At 30.5% G+C, this 20,705-nt stretch overlaps 1 protein-coding gene across 2 annotated transcripts in view; it reads left to right on the forward strand.

Annotated features, from left to right (window-relative positions):
- Positions 1-13,645, forward strand: part of LOC106683856 (uncharacterized) — a 38,711-nt gene extending 25,066 nt beyond the window's left edge. For both annotated transcript variants that reach the window (XM_014425573.1, XM_014425572.1), the window contains exon 4: positions 11,345-13,645. In XM_014425573.1, coding sequence (XP_014281059.1) covers positions 11,345-13,381 — 2,037 coding nt within the window. In that variant the 3' untranslated portion in view covers positions 13,382-13,645. The remainder of the gene's footprint in view (positions 1-11,344) is intronic.
- The last annotated feature ends 7,060 nt before the right edge of the window (positions 13,646-20,705 follow it).

Genomic DNA, 20,705 nt, shown 5'->3' on the forward strand with positions numbered 1-20,705 from the left:
AACCATATTTATTTATTTTATGCCGATAATAATAACTTATAACTTTTTATTTGATGGATATTACGTTTCTGCATATTTATTTATATATATATAAAATGAATAAATAAAAATAAAACATCTTTATAAGAGAATGTGTAAGAGATTGTTGCAAGATGCAAGAAAGGTACCAAAAGAAAATTATTTATATATGACCAACTTTTCGTTCCACTTTGCAGGGCTAAATCCTGGTTGCTTCAGAATGGAATCACAGATTCTGAAACTACAAGGATGGTCAAATAACAGTATCTATGAAAAAACATATTTATTCAAACTATATATTAATTAAGATGTAAAAGGAAGATTTAAAAAAAATAAAATGGGTTTCAAACCATACTTTACCCCAAACCCTCCTTAACTAGTGCCTCAATGGGACACTACGGAGTTTATTGGTCTTTGTTAATATTTTTAAATAAATACTTTCTGAACTCAATTCCAAAACTATCGGTGTCCGACGTTTAGGAGAAACACTCCTCTACGCTCAATGCTCAGTGGATGCCAGTTAGATTCTTGTCTACCATAGTTAGGAGTGATTAGGGTTAGATTGAATCAAATAACTTAAATAAACTGATACTGTCTCTAACTCGCTAAAATATATAGAAAAATCAATTGATTGCAGAGAATATATATCAAGTATAAGAAATGATTATTTTAGAAGAGAGAGAGAGAAATGCTTTATTCATCTATGCTGCCCAAATACATCGGGTTACTACATTTCACAGCATCCTAATCAATCCGTGATTGGACATATATAAATTACATATAATTACATGGTATAATGAAATAGAATGAAATCAGTTTTTTCTCCAGTTTCCTTTTACAATTAATTCCAGTCTAAATACAAATATTTCATATCTAATTAATGAATTAATCTAAATACTACTACTAAACTTATTCCTATTTATTATTATTATATACTAAATTTATTCCTTTTTTTCTTTCCCTTTCTTGTTCCTCCAATTTCACCATTTCACAATTTTTATTTCACCCGCTAAACAAATTCACTATTAGACGGCAATGTGAGATCAAACCATAAATAATAGTCACAGCAGTAGATCAGTTTACCAAAAAGCAAAGAAATAAATACATTTTACCAGAAAAAAAACTAACACATAGTTTCAAAGGAAAATATAATAAAAAGTCGATTAAAAGAAACACTTGAATGGATAAACAAGTTTTAAAAAAATAAATGAATAAAAATAATAATACTAATGAAACAAAATAATTTAATGCATAAATAAGTTAAAACACACAAATCGACCTGTCCACATATTAAAATAAATAAATAAAACAATGAATAATCTCTGAGCAAATTCCCATGCTGGTGATGGTGTATGATCCCCAGGGAGTACAATAAAAAAGTGGAAAGAAAATGGAAAAGAAGGTAATACTTGTTTTAACTCTATATTCTCCACTAACATATGTTTAAAAATGAATATTAGTGAAATTTGAGTTTTGAGCAGAAAACGGAGAAATATTAGGTATGAGGGAGATAGACCAACACCATCCTGACTTGTTCACTAATACTTAAAACATGAATGTTCAAATAGTTTCATCTACCCGTACCTACCCCACACTAAATGAGGAAGCTAATTTATTCATAAAGAATTGTCAGTATGATCATGAGAAGCGTACCTAAGTTTTAAAAAGTTTAAGCGTACATAAAACATCCGACGAATCGACCTGAAGAGCGGATCAGATTTTCCAGATACCTCCTTCTGATTCCAAAGAAAGGTGGTTATCCCATTCCTAAAGAATTGTTCGTGTTATAAAGAAACGTTCACAGCAATAAACACTAGATTTCGTCGATGCGTGAATGGTATATGAGATCTTTTCATAAACTTATAAATAAAAAAAACATTTATATAAATTTGTTTCACCATCTATTTTAGATTTTCAGTATTTTAAACTTTTTTTTATCCTTCTATATTGTCTTTGGATCAAAAATTAAAAAACAATAGTGCTTAATTCATTTTTTTATTTTCGATGTTTTGGGGATATTGCGACCCGCTCTTCAGCATTTAATCCGGCCCAGTTTCATTGGGTGGGTCACAAATTTTAAATTTTTTGATATAAAAATTAATTATAAAAAAAATTTATTTCTCGACCAATAATGATGATTAGATGCGAAAGAAAGGGACGCTGTATACTCAAAACGTTCAAGACAAAAATTAATTAATTAAGCACTATTGTGTTTTAATTTTTGACCTAAAGGCAGTATAGGAGAATAAAAAATTATGCAAAGACAAACAACACATTACTTTATAATTTACATTTTGAATGCACCATCCCGGATTTCAAAAGCAATACATCTTGTTTATCCTCTAGTCAGGAAATAGATCCCGAAGCTTGGCATCGGTTTATACCGCTGAATTTAGATTGTGGCTATTAGTTGAATTGGTTTTCTCCCTATTGGCTTTTCTCTTTATTTATTTATTTTTTTGCCTTTATAATTTGTTCTGTCTAATGGACCATTGGATTTATCTTCCACTCCTGTCTTCAATATTTTAGTTTTATAAACAGCTAACATTTATATTCAGGATGTTTATGACAATTTGCTTTATTATTAATTATTGCTCAATTATTCCCTGTTTAGTCTGAACTACTGTCATTCCATAAGAGGAATAGTAAAGCTATGTAGGCTCAAGGAAGCTGTATTTATTTATGTCCGCGATACATAAATATACTATATTACTGGTATTTCTACATAAAGAACAGGAGTAAATAACAAATTAAGAAACTCAATAAATATATTCCGTACATCGACATGCTGGTGCCTTCACTTTATATTGGTCTACAAAGCACTGTTTGAATCAGTATTATTAAATGGGATCGAATATCCCTAAGCGATTATGCTTATCAATAAATAATAGTACTTAGATATAAAGCAGAAAATTGTTGCAACTTTATTACCTAAACTATTCCTCTTGTACAGAATTATACTCAAAATTATGAACAGCAATTCATTAAGAAATGAAAATAGTTACAAAATATTAAAGAAAAACAACTCTATGTAAACAACGTTACCATATTTGTTCAATAGTCTACTCGACTAACTAAAAAATATACTATTCACAAAAAAATTATAAAATAAATCTTTAACTGGATGTTTTCTTATTTTTATGAGTCTTAATAATCGATTTTTATTGACCAAATAACTGCCTGTAATTTTTCATTTCTCCAAATAGTGACCTATATTTCATTTTACTCCGAACAAACCTAGCAATATATATTATTAAGAAATACCAAGCCCTTTAGTTATATTGTATTATTTTTAGTGATGTCCAATCCATACTACTCAAACGCTTTCCTTTGCTTCATTATTATTAACTTATTAGTAGTAAAATATTATCATTATTATTTTCTTCATAAGTTATATTTTATTAATAAATTTTATAATAGTCTATACATGATAATTAATATTCTAACATTACTACCTTTTGCAAATTATCTATAGTAAAGTTGTTGTTTTTTTTTTTTTTTTTAGTAGTATTTTAGCTATACCATGTAGATGAAATCATTAGTATTCTCTCCATAAATAATATTAAAATCGTATAGTTCAAGCTTATAAGCCGTTGCACTTTTCGCAATACTTCAATAATTAAATGTGTTAGAAACAAATATTTCATTTTATTACGATTATTTTTTTATGTTATGTTGGAACCGACCGATAAGTTAATCAACAAATTATGGTGTAAAATTATGATTTTTTTACACTAATCACTAAAGCACAGAATAATTGAAGTAAATTTGATGTCAATTAAACAGAATATTATTGCAGTATTTCAAAATCGTAGTGTTTTCTTTCCGAAACAGCCTTTTTGAATTATACTTCAGTATATTTTATTTGTTGCTAAATTATTATATTTATAACTAATTGGCACTTCATTGGAAGTTAAGACCGGAAGAAGTAGAACAACGAACTGATGTTGCAATCAGGCCATAAGGTCTATTTTCAACTTCTTTGACTGACAGACGTACGAGGAAGTCCAAGTTATTTCCAGGTGAACAAAACATTGTTGCTCGAGTGAGTGAAAAAAAATGTAAAAATCGTTAATTAAAACGTCAAGGAAAATCAATTGTTTCAGTTGTTGTCAAGCAACGCATCAATTCACTAAACGGTAGTGAACTAACCATTAGCCACGAAATAATAGTAAATTACCATTAATAATAATGATAGATAAAGGTAATCAACGAGGATATAGTTTTACTTGCTTTAGTTATTGCAATAAAAAGAGATATAAGAACAATTCATGCATTCCTGTAGTAAAAAATAAGAAATGTCCATAAATTACATGTAATCACATTAGTAAATTTTACCATTGCATAATTATAAATTTAATGAAAGACGATTATATTTTACCAAACTCAAAGTAAAGTTCTTTGGAGAAAAAAAAATAAGTTGGAATTTAAATTATTTATAACGTTAATCTAAAAATACTTAGAAAAACATAGAACCAAACAAAAAATTTTCATTTTACTATAATGTTATTTAAGTATTTTTTTTCATTTTTAAGCTAATCATTATAATTTATCACATATTCTAGTTTCCACAATATTTCTTCCTTTCTAAAACTGTATTTTGTTAAATATTGTAAAATTCTATAATTCTTACTACTTTTTTTTTTCTTTAAATTAACCTAAAATATCTTTCCATAACATTTATCGAACAACCATTAATGTTGCATTATTGTAACCATGTATTGTATATATGAACATTGTTAACTATAATCGGCGGTATGTAACCCCTCATGTTACAACAGTACTACTACTGTGGTCATATGTTACGGGGGAAGTATTAAAGCTAAACATGTCGAAACTCCCTGATCTTAAGTTCTTGGGCAAATTTTAGGACTCCGTGGTAGATTTTTATTTTGGGGTCAATGGCTGATACAGTTTTGGGGCAAATATGTAAGAAATATGTTGATATGTTGCCACAGTTCATTGTCAAGGCGTATACACATGACAGTTAAACCTGGCCGTTAATGCAACTGTTAGTCCACTTGCATTACTTGTCCGACGGTAAAACTGTCTTGTTAGTTAACGTTGTCATAATTATAGCTATCAAGTAGCTATACCATGGTAGTGGCTAACACTTTTGCCGTAATAACTGAATGTGTACGATAATTCACTGACAAGGCGTTTACATGTGATTGTTAAAGTAGCGGTTACTTCACTGGCTTTACTTCTACTATTAACGATTACGCCTAACCCCAATGCGACATTACTGTAACTATTAAATAATTATACAGTTTTTCTTGGTGGTGAGCGAGTATTTTTTTGTTGAAAGAATCGGCAGAACTGCTTATTAGTTAAATATCTGTAACACATCAATTGACATCTCCAGTTATATATCACTGCCTTTTCTAAACAAATAAATATTTGAATCTCATATATGTGCACAATAAATAATTTCTAACAAAAATGTTATTCTAACTATACTGATTTTTTTTTGCATATTTACCGGAACCACCTATAACCTAGTGAGAATCACATATAAAAAGCTATCGAATGATAAGGGTTTAAATAACATTATAGTTCAATAAAAAAATTTTAAAATAAATTAAACGTAGTTTATGAGTTTGTTAATTTATTAACACCAATATAGTACGGGAATTCTTTAAGGAAATGTTAAAATAATTAGATTTCAGTATTAAAATACAAATAAATTAGGTTATTAGAACAGGTTAATAAATTAGTTATCTCTTCAACCACGTCAATAATTCAAATAAAAAAATAAATAATACGAGTATAAAGTTTCAGTTCAGAAAGTGAAATTCAACACAGCCAGAAAATATGATATATTGATCAAAATCTGCCCATAGTAAAGAAGGTCACCGCCATAGTGATACATAAAATAAATTTATTAATCAATTTCTATGCATATACTATATATTTATATTAATATAAATTATTATAGAAATTATTTAATATATTGCTATTTCAATAAGTATGAGAACGACTAACATACAACTCAATAATACAAGACCACTGTGGCCGAACGTAACAAGGCATCAACATAGCATCCTCGTGTCTGAAAGGGTACCGGTTCTAATCCGACCCGGGCAAATTGATTTTTATTTCGTGGCAGACTACGGAAAAACCTCACTTACTCATTCCAATCTGACTAGAATAGATTGGTAACCAGTTAGATAAGTCTAAGTTGGGGAACATAAGATGTTAAACTAAATAAAGCAACTCAGTAATAACAATAATCATTTTTTTATTAGGTCATTGCCTTAACAACGATTAACATTAAATATTCACTCTTACAACAGACTCTCCACAGATATCTATAACCGATCCTACAATATATATTTAAACCGTGTTATTTATCCAATAAAAATAAGTTCTCATTTCAGACACATCCGGCCGATGTCCTTATTTATTTAGAACACATGTAGACACTTATTTTTAAAAATATATATTTTAAGCTGATAAATCATTAATGAAACGGAATCAGAAAATCTTTTGGCTGACGTTCTGAAGATAATCTATATTTAGTAACACTTGTGTTACAAAGCGATGCCCTGAGAAAGTTTTCTGCTTGAACAAAACTAAAGACGGTATGATTAAAAAAAAAAATAATAAAAAATAAGTAAATTTTGAAAAAATGGTAGTTGATACGTTATGCCCTAACTTATCCCATCAATATTTAAACAATAAATATGATATTTAATAATGGTGATAAATTTCTAAGAAATTATTTATATTAAAGGTATCAAGAATAATTTTAATTTCTTTTTTGAAGTTCAATTTCAATCACCACTCTCTTAACACTTTCTTAAAATTATTGGATTTCAAATGTGTATGAAAAGATGTCTTCTACTCATACAATTTCTGGTTGCTTCCTTAATTTGCATAAGTTTTGACAGGTGTGCCATACATTAATTTATAAGCAATCGTAATTTATACTTTCGCAAGTAAGACTTCATGTTGGTGGTCATAAAGTTAAAGTTCATTAGAGCTATTGAATGCAAAAATTCTTGCAAGTTGGGAATTGGAGTTTTGTGATATTTACTCAACGCTTAATATGATGTCCTGGAAAGTTATAAACTATAAAATTTTAGTATATAGTTTTAGTATAATAAAGTTACAAAAAAAATCAGAAGAGTCTAAGATTCGTGTTTAGCCCTCAGCCAGACCGTGATATTTAGGTTTATTGGCATTTTCCGGAAAATGTCAAATAATAATTCCCTCTTGTTAACCTAGCAGAAGGGAGAATATTACAAAAGTTCAGAGCAAAAAAATAACATTTGGATATTGAAATAGATTTTCTCAATTTATTACTTTTAAAGAAGAAGATGGTTTGTTTGTTTTTGTTTAGTCGCGCCAAAATTCATTGTCATCAACGCCATTTATATTTTATTTAATTTTCCTTTTATTCGTTCAATTTTATTTATTTTTTAATTTAATTGTTTATTATTTCATTTATTCATTATTTTATTTATTTATATTATTATTATTATTATCGTTTTTTCTTCCGTTCAATGTTATATTTTTGTCAGTAAATGTTGTGATTTTAAAAACTGAAACACAAATTCTATTGTTTTAGCATCGTCTCCGAGGGTTTTTTAAATATATGGCTTTAGTCCTAAGCTATTGAGGTATGGTGTGAAATATGGGAATTGTTGGAAAATATGGCTTAATGTCAGATTATTGTTGCAATACTGTCAGTTCGGAGGCGTTGCTTTTGAAATAAGATAGGAGTGGATGATCCTCGTGTAGCCTATTCTCTTCAGAGACTCATGAATTGTTTTGTAATATTTATCTTTGGGTCCCCTAGGTACTCTCAAGTCTCCCACTGGTATTTCGAGTTGAAGTGGCTCTATCCAACCTCTCGAAGGCAATACCTCCTTGGTGTTTTTCTATTCCGAGTTCTTAACATCAAAAAACCTACCTACATCATAGATCTCCTCACTCTTCGTTCATCCATCCACTCATTAAACACCAGATCCCATCCGAATGATTTATATATGCCCTCCTATAGAACCTCCTTCTTTAGCAAATCCTTCGTCATACGTGCAACCTCCCTCTGGAATTCTCTTCCCATCTCCATTCGCCAGTCCTCATCCATTCTCTCCTTTAAACAACACCTATTCCTTCATTTATGGAATAACCAAACCTCCACATCTTTGTAATCAAATAAATAGGCAGGTATTGATCAACAGTATAAAATATACCAATGTAATTTCATTCTACTATCTGAAAATTAGTAAACGCTCGCCAAATAAAAATCTCACTATATGAACCATGTAATTATTCTTAGGGGATATATGTCCCAGAATAATGTTATTTTTTCATTTTCATTTCATTTCATTCTCAGCCTGGTCAGTACAACCTCCTCTCTACGGCATTTGCAACTGAAGGTACTCCAGGGCTTGCCATTCTTTTTAATAATTTTTAGAAGAAGATGGTTCGTTTTGTGGTTAGGCAAACAACAATTAAAAAATAGGGCCAGTTACTTATTATTCCTCCCCTTTACATATTATTTTTATGGTACTGCAGTGTTTTAAACTAAAACGTTTATTTTATTAAATATTTTAAATTTCATGGTACATAATATATTTATTTGGCCTTTAAGTTTATATTATTTAAAATATATCTCATTTATCATTCATTACTTTACAGTTATTATTTTCACAGCTTAAAAGCTTAAATAGAAAGTCGATCAATTATTTATAACCAAATTTGTAATCCCTTTCATTCTTTATCATAATTTACTATATCAATTATCACTTCTTAAATATTATTAGTTAATCATTTTTTGTAATGGATAACATAATTTATGATATGATTTTGTATTTTCTTTTGGTCAACTAAACTGTTTGATTTTTTGTTAGTTTTCCATCCATATGTCTTTTTATACCCCTACCTTTACGTCATTTTAACATACATAGCATATTCAAACATAGGCTCCACCTATTTCGTATTTTTTTTTAAACCCTGATACAGACCTGAGGCACTAGATGTATTTTCCTGACCTTCGCCTTCTTTATCAACATACAGTCAACAATCTTTATATACTATTGTTTAATCTAATCAATGAATTTATCTGTTTGCGCAGTTAAAAATACCCTATGAACGTTTGGATGTTTAGTGAATAAACAAACATTTTAATAGTAATTCTAGACTCGTCACCCTGTGGAAGGCCATCAACCCAACATGACGACAAACCTTCAAGCATGATTGAGCGTTTGATGCAATCTTTAAATAAAAACCGCGGAGGTCTCAAAGTAGAACTTAACCTTTTTTCTATTGTGCGAACTCTCAGAAACATATTTTTGAGAAGCACTCGGCCGTTGGCTAGCATGCTAAAACCCCTTTCGCAGTGAGGAAAGTATCCACAATGCAATTCTTCATCAGGGTCCATGAAAGATGTATTTAGAAAACAGTATAAGCTAATATAGGAGTATAGATATTACATATTATAATATTACAAATAAGTCTACATTTAGCTTTGGTTTTTACTTTCTTGACCTCACTTTCCCAACTATGAGTTGAACAATAAACAGTTTATTTCTTATCGAAAGAGGACCAATGGCCATTGAAACCGCAATTTAATACATTGTGTATGAGTTTCTATCACTAGATCGTTTATCAGTAAGATATAAAGGGACATTTACCTCGAGCGTTCTATTAAAAAATAAAATTAGTTTAATTTACTAATGAATGTGTTAATAATAGGGTTATAGTTTCCCTTAGTGATACTATAATTTACATTCAAATACAATTTTAAAATTTTAGTCTTTTATTTATTTTTTTTGTTCTCGTTAATTTTAATGATCATTCGAAAAAAATTAATATTCACCTACCATATTTTTTAAACTGTCCACTCGGATTGAAACTTCATGTCTACACTGTTGAAAAGTTTTGAGAAATCTTTTTATTTTGATTAAGGCATTCAGACCCGATCTGCTTAATCATCTGCTACTATAGTCCTTCACTATAGGATTATAAATACAGCCTGCCTTATATCTTATTCCAATAGGTCTGTCCATCATGCGGAGGCTGTCTTTTTGTTCCAGTGGTGAATATGTTTCCTAGGTGCACCTGGGAAAATTCATTTGGGCAAATCCAAGCGAAAATAATAAATGGTATTTGGTAAAATTAATACTGAAACATTGTTACACTTGTCCACAACATTCCTCTGAATTTGGGCGAAATCGACCTAGCCGTTTTCAAAAAATAGATTTGCCAACGAAATATTTAATGAGGATTAAATATCGTACTACTGATAATCATTAGAAGCTTTATATTTAATATTGATATAATGAACTATATAATTGCATTATCTTCAAATTAAGAAGTTTTGTATCAGAACGCTGGAAAACAATACTGGATCTATTCTAATCAAAGCCAGCACAAAGCATTGTAGATTTGGCAAGAAATGTACATTTGGCAAGAGGTCATCAAATAATTTGGGCGAGAGTCTCGTGCTATCAGGGAGGCAGGTTAGTATAAACTTCAACAACAGATCAGATAACATTGTTGCCTAGCTACTCCAGACAAAGGCGTTTTGTTCCATACCTCATTCTATATTTAGATTTTAATTTTCATCTACAATTACATGAAACAGCATGTACTTATTTTAACAACAGATTAAATTTATCAAAGCAAGGTACAGCTATTCATAAGAATTTAATTATTGTTTTAGTAATTCTTTTGAATTTGTTTACAATTTTATTTGAAGTATTAATGACTATAATTTCCGTTGGTTATACATCGTTTACCTACATAGTACCACCAAAATTCTGATTATAATTTATTCTTATTTAGTCCTTAGGGCAATCACCAACATGCACATTTTAAAAAATAGATAAATTTAAAAAAAAAATAACATAAATAAAACAATATTCAATATTCAGTGGGAAAAAGTACAATGCACAAATATAAAGTTTTATAATCAAAAACCTATACAACAATCGTCCGGCCAAGCCTGTCACTAAGTAACTCTATATAAGAGCTTACTAAACCTACAAACTATCTAAGAACTTATAAACTGCATAATAAGTTATACATATAAGTCCTAAGCAAGAAGCATTATAAGTTTTATCAAAGAACTTATTAGGACTCATTTGCAATTGATTATGGTCTTTTAAAATATCAAAACAAGAGATGGATGGGAGAACTCCTGTTGAAAATTACGAAATTTAGGGCAACATATCATTAGTTTTATATTTCAATTATCAATTACCAATATTTCAATTTAATCTTTAATTTATTATTTTACATTGAAAACATTTGAGTATTATCTATAAGTTTTGAACTAAATACTCATAATTATAGACAAAACTTATTGTTTCAGGTTAACGAATTGAAAGATAAGCTACAAGCCATTGAGGAGACAGGTGTGGCTTATGAGAAAGAGGTGGAGAACATGAGAAGACTGAAAGGACTTTACGAAGAGAGATCTCGAGCCATGGCCATCAGCCATCAAATGGAACTAGAAAGGGAGAAGGCGAGAGTGGTCGCTGCCGAGACGAGACTAGAAATATCAGAAGAAAAGAACAGAGAACTTCAAGAGGGAAAGAAGGAATTAGAAGGGCGAATCACTGCTCTAGACGCTACCGTGGACAAGAACAACAACGAGATCAGTGAGCTTCGAGTACAACTTGCGGGTAAGAAAGAGGAACTGTATACTGTCACTTCTCAGATGACCATTGTCAATAACCTTTTCTCGCAGGTGCTATTAGATCCTGAAAATCTAGACAGAGTCAACAGGGTATTAGAAGAACATCACAACCTCGTCAATCATCTTACAGAAAAAGGAAAAATCACAGATGTTGCTTCCGTCTTAATGACTGTCGCAGATAAAGATCACGTTCTGACTCAGGAAGAACAAGACATCGCCACAAATCTAAGCAAAGTTTGGAAGCTACTGGTCGAGCTGCTTGGACACCACAATAAGCAGGCAACAGAAGACACGATGCCAGACAGCTGTTATAAAAGCGTCGACACACCTTCCGGCCCTAAGCTAGTTATAAGCGTATCCAAAACCTTCCTACGCCTTAAAGACTTGATACTGGAGAAAAACAGTTTAGTAAAAGAAGTCGGAAGGCTAAAAGATCTCAACTGTCACCTTGAGAAACGATTGGTATCTCAAGAAACAAGGCTGGCAGAAGTAGCTGAAGAATTACACAAGACATGGGGTGTTGTAAACAAACTAAAAACCCAGCATAAAGCTTTGCACACCCATGAACAGGTCCTGAGGTACGAATTGAAACATAAAAGACTGATGCTGAACGAACTGAAACAACAGCTTGAAGACTGTCGCGAAATGTGGCAAATGGCCCGAGTAAAAAATAGCCAAACAGAAAAAGATTGGATTCTTCTTAGACAAGAATTCGCGGACAGGAAGCAACAAGTTTCGAATGCAGAGAGTGGCTACGAAGAATCTCCAGGGGACTCACAAGACGAAGAGGATAGTCACAAATTATCCGAAGACGAAGGAGGAGCAGATTCTCCTGAACCTGTTTCAGACGCAATAGATGAATCAGCGATGTCTGGTTGTACATCTGATAGACCAAATACGCCTGAAGGGTTTACTTTTCAAGGTGCAACTGTAGCAAAAATTGTCATATCTCCGGATAACATTGATAGCCATGTGGATCTAAATCATGCACCGGAGGAATCATCGAAACAATCAGGACAAGAAGAGTTCGTTCAACATTTAGCTTTAGACAATCACATTTCTGACGTACCAATTTCTACCTCCGTCCAAAGTGTAGAATTAGAAAGCAAAGAAAATAGGTTATCTCCCGTATTTACCGAAACTACCGAAGAGCTAACAGATGAAATGCCAACTACAATAAGTATACTTCCTTGGGACGAAGGTGAGCCTCCTCTAAGTCAATCTGAAATAGTAAAATCAATAAAAACTCCTGAAGACATTATCGTGGAATCCTATGAAGCACCGCAGGGTATGGTCATGGACATTGTGGAAGTGCAAGGCTCTGAGCCTAGTTGTTCCTCAAATGAATCTAATGATACACCACCCGTACAGGAACAGAAAAAGACCAGTGCTGAGGAAATATTAGCAAGACGAGAAGCACGACTAAAAAGACTAGAAGAACAATGTAAACACCTATTTAGTAAAATGAACAACACCAACATGAGAAGTGAAATTATATCCAATAAACTTGTAGAGCTCCACGAACATTATGGAGAAGGCCGAAGTGAAGTGCAAGATCAGGGGGCAGAAGGATCGAACCCATGCAGATCAGACCCCGTCCCGTGCGACCATTCAGAGACCGCACAATCCCAAGATTCTCCAAAAAGTATATCGACTGAAGAGGAAGTCACTGATGAACCAAAACCCAGCGACCAGAGCAGAGAACAATAACGATGGGAGAATTACTTTCCAAGGTTCACACAGTGGGGTACTAAATGTGCGTGTGAACTATCTGGAATTAATGATGGACCTAATATTCCTTTAGTCGACTTTGTGATGGAAAAATGTATTTTTATGTGATGTATTAAACCTTATGTATTCTTCCATATTAAATGTATGTATAAAGCCCATTGAGCCAAACATGGTGGCATTGATATATATGTAATATATAATAATGTTTTATGGAAATAAATAATTTTTTACTTGTTGTTATTATATCATCACAATTACTATTAAAATTAAACAACCTGCTTCAGGAATAATTTCTAATCAAAAATGAAATTTATTTGATATATATAAAAGTTAGTTTTAAAACAAAAATCATTCAAAACTGAACACTGTCACTCAGATTTTTTTTTAAATATATGTTCACTTCATTTAAACAGGATATGCTGAAAATTTATTACAAAATGTTGCTTTATTTTTAAGATTGTCCCAAACAGATATACGTCAAGTATTAAGCTAAACACTAAACGTATAGTGGGTTCGTGGAGTCCTAAACTTTTATTTCTCCTCATATCGTTCATATGTAAAAATCAAGATTAAAAAACAGAAAAATTACAGCGTTACATGTAAAGCGCAGACAACTTCGACGCGTTCAGATCATTGATCAAACAAAAATAACATTAAATGATAAATCTGTTTGAAATCATTTGATCAAAAAAATTGGGTCGATGACCATTTTAATTTGACAATTTAATTATTAATTTTAATATTACTATTTAATTTATACTTTGTTTCTGTTATTTACTTATATATTTCTAATCATCATTATAAAAATATATTTTTTATGTTCTAATTCTTTAAATACACAAATTTATAATCCATATTATTTATAACTGTTGATTACTAGGATCGATCTCAGGAAAAGAAGAACAATATAAGATACTTGCTACAGGGTAAATTGTTTTCATGTGTTTATTGTAAAAAAAAAAAGAATTATTTGTCTTCTTTACCTGATCACTTTCAATATGTCATCATTAATATCATCGTAGACCATAATAAAATTATTTAATGTAATACATATTTCATAGTAATTATATTTCAGAATATTGTCTTATATAGAATATGCACAATTAAACTACATATTAAAAGCTAAGATCTATAAATGAGTTTACAGCCAAGATATTATTAAACCAAATACCATCCTCACAAAGCAATCGTTCAAAGAACAATAATCATATTTTATTATTGTCATATCAAATAAACTGGTCTATAACCATAACAAAAATACTTAAAACAATAAGCATTAAAAAAGTAATAAAAATAAAAATTACAAAGGCAAATGATCAAGGTTATAGATAAAATTTCTTCTTTTTTAAAATGGTACATTTAATATAATTTTACCTCCCTCCCTTTCCCCTTATCCCACAATGTTAAAAACATTTAAATTTTACTTTTTTATTTATTAATAAGAGTAGTATTTATGGAATTGTCAAATAGAAGGTGAAACATGGTGATTATTTTATTATTATTGAGTAATGATTATTTTATAGTACATAAACAACCTAAATGATATATCCATAAAATATAAAGAGGTTACAAAAGATGGAGAAAATAATAATAATAATAATATATATATATCGTTTGTTCTTACAAACGAATATGTTTATGGTGAATGTTACATTAAAGACCACAAGAGAAAAACAAGATAACATTAATTACGACGGTTTCTGGTGGATTTTAGGATAGTGGACACGCTGTAAAGTTAAAATGGGAGAAAAAGAGCCGTTCAATGTGAATAATATTCAATTCCAAAATAAACATTGTTCTCCAGAATATTAAGGAAAAGTGAGATACCTAGTTTTCTCCTATAGTTTACAATTATGATCTAAAAGAGTATAATCCAACATTGTGTTCAATTTGAGAAAAGTTATCTTGAACCTTATTTAATCTCACTATAACCACACTACAATAAAGTTTTTTCATAGGCAATCAATTAAAACTATCGTTGAAAACTTGAACTATCGCAGGAGCTTCAACATTTCCAAAGTTTACAACTATAATTATAAAAGTCGTTAAAACGAACTATAGTTATTATTGCATGTAGGCAATACATTCAGAGCTACAGTGCCAAACTAGATTCTTCAATTAGCTCATCATTGGTTTTTTGGTTTACCTTCACTATGTTAGCATACGCATAGACTTATCAACATGTATTTACATCAAAATAAAATTAAATTTATTATAAAAAAAACTTTATTATTCACTTATAAGGTATAAACTCTATATCTGTTCATCCAAATAAACATTTTCCCTAATGTTACTGAATATCCACTAAGCACTACTATGAAGTATAAAATCGATATATAGAATTAAACAGTGAAGTTTTTACTATGGTTACATAATTTTATATTTAAAAACATTGATATCAAGATGGTTCATAAGGTTTTCTCCTTAACACTTTTGATTTATAGATTTTAATTTTAGATTGATTTTTAATAATTATAGATTTCTTAATCCTCTTATCCTGCCATTGAATTACAAATTAAAACACAATAGTGCTTCATTTGTATTTGGACCTTTCTAGGATACTGTGTCCTCTTCTTTAAACTTCTAATTGGCTCTAGAATTACTGAGTTAGAGTTAGGTATTTTAATATGTAATGAAATCTAAATTGAAAATATAATAATGAATTTTATATATTAAATAAATCAAAAATTTGTATCCTTTATTGTCTCAACACTTTTTTATTTTTCACCAGTCCAACGTTTCGGCCATTTTAGCCATCCTCAAGGACATCTTCAATTTTAATTTCTTCCTCACATTAATTTAAAGTTACTTTTGCAGGCTGTTCTGCCCAGGTCATTTCCTTTATTATAACTTAAAAGCCTATTTTTTAAAAAATTTAAAATCATTAATATTTAATTCTTCTTATATAAGATTATCCACAACAAATTCACTACCATATAACCTGTATAACAAAATGGCCGAAACGTTGGACTGGTGAAAAATAAAAAAGTGTTGAGACAATGAAGGATACAAATTTTTGATTAATCTAATAAATAATTACCTTGTCTCTAGAAATTGAAATAATATAATTATAATAATGAAGTTCGGTCAGTGGCTAGAACAGCCACATTTTTAAAAATTATTCATATAATAAAATTTAAATTTATAATGAGAATATTCCTTACCCAAACCTCATTGTTATAGCAATAAATTTGAATTTTATTGTATATAAAAATAAATTGTGGCCCGCCCAATAATAATGCGGTAGATCAAAAAAATAATAAATCAATTAAGCATTATTAGGATTTGAAAAAAATTAAAATAGTGAAGATCAGACGATGAAAGAAATAATTAAAATTTATTTTTAAATGGGATATTTTCCATTATCAAATGATTTTTTCACAGTTCCTTCAGGTTTAGAATTCTAACCTAGACACAGAAATACATTTTTTTTTTAATATTATTAATACCAGACGAATTATGGAATTCAAAAAACAATCCCGGAAGGCAAAATAAGCTGTTAAATCTGAGGCTTTAATAATACTTATCCTTTTATATTGCGGAATTCCAACGCACCCCAACAACCCCCAAAGGAATGTAAATAGCCTTAATATGTTGTTAAGTGGGGCTTATGAGCGGTCAGTCGTTCTCAAGAGAGGGGTACTAATCTTCTTTGTTCTTATATTAAATAGAATTATTAGTTTATAAATTAACTTTTTGTTTCTGGGAGAGTTTACTTTTTTCATATAATATATTAAACATTGGTCCTTGCTTTTTAGAATATTATAAAAGAGCTGTGCCTCCACGGTACCTCGTATTAAATTTGGGTATAAATATATATATGCATATAAAGTAGAGTTCATGGTGCACATTCCGAAGTATCTACCGACAAAATCTTCAGCCCGATAAGTTAGTGTCACTTTTGCTTTTATTTGCCATAATCCTAAGAGCATTCTTCTGTAAGTTAAACATCAACCGCCTTTAATCCGCTCTGGTAGATGGGGTGGCAGCTACAGAGGAAGAGCCGGATATACTCAACAGAACATTTTTAACCATTACACAACCCTTTACTTAAACAGAGATAAACTTATTAGCCAAAGGTTATAATTGGGCTATAAGAAATAAAAATAAATGGATTTAATACATTCATGGAAATCCCGTTGAGCAACTAAATTAGAATTTAATGTAACATGATACCGATAAATAATGGGAAAGATATATAGACGGATAAATTAAATATATTTTAATTAATTAAATATTTGAGAAACAATAATAATAATAATAATAATAATCGTTATTTATTCTGGGATTGATCCCATTAGAATAATTTACAAGCGTCAAAATTCTGTAAGTCTAATAGTTAATAAAAAAGAAAAAAAATCAAATACAATTAAACTAAAAAATAATAAATGAAAAGATGTAATTTCTGCTAGTGTACTTATTTACAATTATAAACGAAAATCTAAGACAAAAAATACAGAAAATATATAGGGCTTTTTGAAACTTTCAATTGTTATTCTTCCGGAATTGGATGGACAGAAGGTAGTCAAAGATACGGGATTTGAAGATTGGAAGGGTATTAGAACTACGAATAAAGGAGGGAATAGAATTCCATAGGGAAGAGGAAAGGATGACGAAAGATCTACCAAAGGGTGCGGTTCGATGGGCAGTTACATTTATGTCTGAAAGCCATGAGCGGGTATTGCGAGAATGCACTGAGGACTTAAATTGAAGGATATCTGAAATGTACGATGGACGGCGGGATTGGATAACTAGGGAAAGGGAGCAAGGAAATATTTACGACGGAAGGAGGGATAAAGCCACTTCAATTCTTCATAAAATCGGGTGACGGAGACGTCCCTGGGGACCCCAAAGATGAATCGTACAAAGAAATTATATAAACGTTTTAATTTTGCTTCGAGATCCCCAAAGACACCCCCGTAAACCACTATACCATACTTCATCTTTCAGGAATTTAATTTTGATATGACCTAGTAAATTTAATAATATACCCAAATTTTTACTATACTTTGACAGTATAGTATACTTTGACTATAACTTTCTAAACAGAATCTTCTCATTGCTATGATTATTTTAGATGTGATAACCAAGTATATAGGGGCGAGGATTGCAGAATGCCTAGTTCAGAACAGTGTGGATCCGATTTCCACCTACATCACTCAACACTTATTTCACAACAGTCACAAGGAAAGCTTCTTGTGATTTCCATTGGACTCTAGAGCCTCTATAGAATTCAGACAAAAAAATAAAAAAGCTTTATTCATTTAATATAGTAGGTTCTCACCTATTTTGATTAAATTATTGCAAAGGTCACGATTATACACAACTGTAACTTAAAAATCAATTGATAAAATAATAACTGCTTTTTAAATTCCTCCTTCAGTCTATCATATTAGATATCGAAATTAAGAATAAAAGATAATAATCAAGATAAGTTCTAGGTTAATATCATTCCAGGTTTCCACTTAGCCAAGGTGGCTAAGTAGGCTACGACTATAGGTAGCCGATAGTCTCCTTTTTGCTTCCGAGAATACCCAAAGAAAGGATTAGAACTTCAGTTTACGGTCTGAGGTACAGTACTTCAAAGATAAAAGTCAAGTAAGTCTGAAGTTTCATGTCAAGAAGTTAGGTCAGTAAGTCGGTTTATCTGGGGAGATTGTATAAACTGAAAGCTCCCGGAAGGTATACTTTAGATTTATACTTCTTCAGATGCAGATTTTAGACTTCAGATCCTGTACTTGATATTGAAGTAGATTTCAACAATAAAATATCTATTTCTAAAAATAAGAATAAATTAACGATAAATACTATTAAGTGTTCATATGTAGTGTCGCATGGTGTTTTTAATAAATAGTATAATATAACACCTTTATTTTCATCATTTTATAAACGTATCAGAAAACAAATGCAGGTAAACTGGCCTACAAGAAAATTCGAGATTAGATATTCACTCTGAGAAATTTTATACGGATGTTATGGAACCGTGACCTAGTCAGACGAGCACCTTTAGAGCTAAAAGCAGCGTTCGGTTCGGTACATTGACAAGACATTTGGGAAACCTTAAAGCCAAAGAATATTCCAATAAGGCTTTTAAAGGCTATAAAATCTTATCGTGTTCGTTATGGATAAAATCGCCTACCTCTGCAAAACACGCACAGCACGAATGCACATTAGTCAGGAATTTACATCCTGCCGTTTTTCTACTGTTTGCAGACATCGTCCTTACAGCCGAATCTCCAGAGCGGCTTCAGCAAGGGATGATGGAGTGGAAGGAGGAATTGAAAATAAATACTATTAATAGAATGACGATTAATTTTTAAAAAATAACAAATAAGTTGGCAGAAACGAAGAGAATGTACAGAGGATAGGTGATAGAGGTGATGTCAGACTTTACGAACCTCAACAAACTGATCAGTAGATCTGTTCAGATGCATTCGGAAATACGAGCAGAATCTCTAGATGATTTCCGTCTACTATCAGATCTGTAATTCTGTTATCGGAATAATAAGGGGTATTCCAGAAATAGAATAAAAAAAGTAACAGCCAAATGAATATAAAACAGAATGAATAATAATTTCTTATTATTAATAAGTTACTTCAACTTATTTGTGTTTTATTTTGACCGCACTCCCCAACCATCTTCTCCTCGTATAAGTCATCCATGGTCAACTATCTTTCATGATTATGAATAATAATTTCAATGTCGGTTATCTTACCTCATCTCTTCTCTCCTACGACAAACAAAATAACATCATTTAGACAATTGACTTTAGCATAGATTTTTAACAGTCCAAAATCAAATAAAAATCACTGATAATCTTACAGAAGATTCTTTGGACAAAACAAACAATTTTTGTGACAACAGTCATATACTAGAGCAGGGATGATGAACATTGAAGTAACTGGCAGCCATAACGTTTCCGCGCGAAGTTCAAATTCACGTCCACGATATCTCGGAAAATATATTACGAATTGGATTGGCACAAGAAGGATCGCTTTAATATCTCCATATTATATTAATAAACAAAAAAAGTTTGCTGTCTATTATAACTTAGTCAATTTCAATTAAAACTGTAGCTTCTTATATTGTAATTTTTTTTTATTCATTTTATTGCATAATGAAATGTTCTAAGTAAAACTATGAAGAAAATCAACCCTATAAATTAAAAAAAAAAAGTTTATTGATTTAAAATGTACATCCATAATTGGAAATCACATCCAAATAAAATTGGAACTAGCACCATAGAAAAAGAATTAAAAATCCATACGTTGAGAAAAGTAGAACAATAACAGTTAATTGAAC

This window comes from Halyomorpha halys, unplaced genomic scaffold, assembly GCF_000696795.3.
Source record: "Halyomorpha halys isolate HHAL.00 unplaced genomic scaffold, Hhal_1.1 Scaffold522.1, whole genome shotgun sequence".
Classification (NCBI taxonomy): Eukaryota; Metazoa; Arthropoda; class Insecta; order Hemiptera; family Pentatomidae; genus Halyomorpha; species Halyomorpha halys.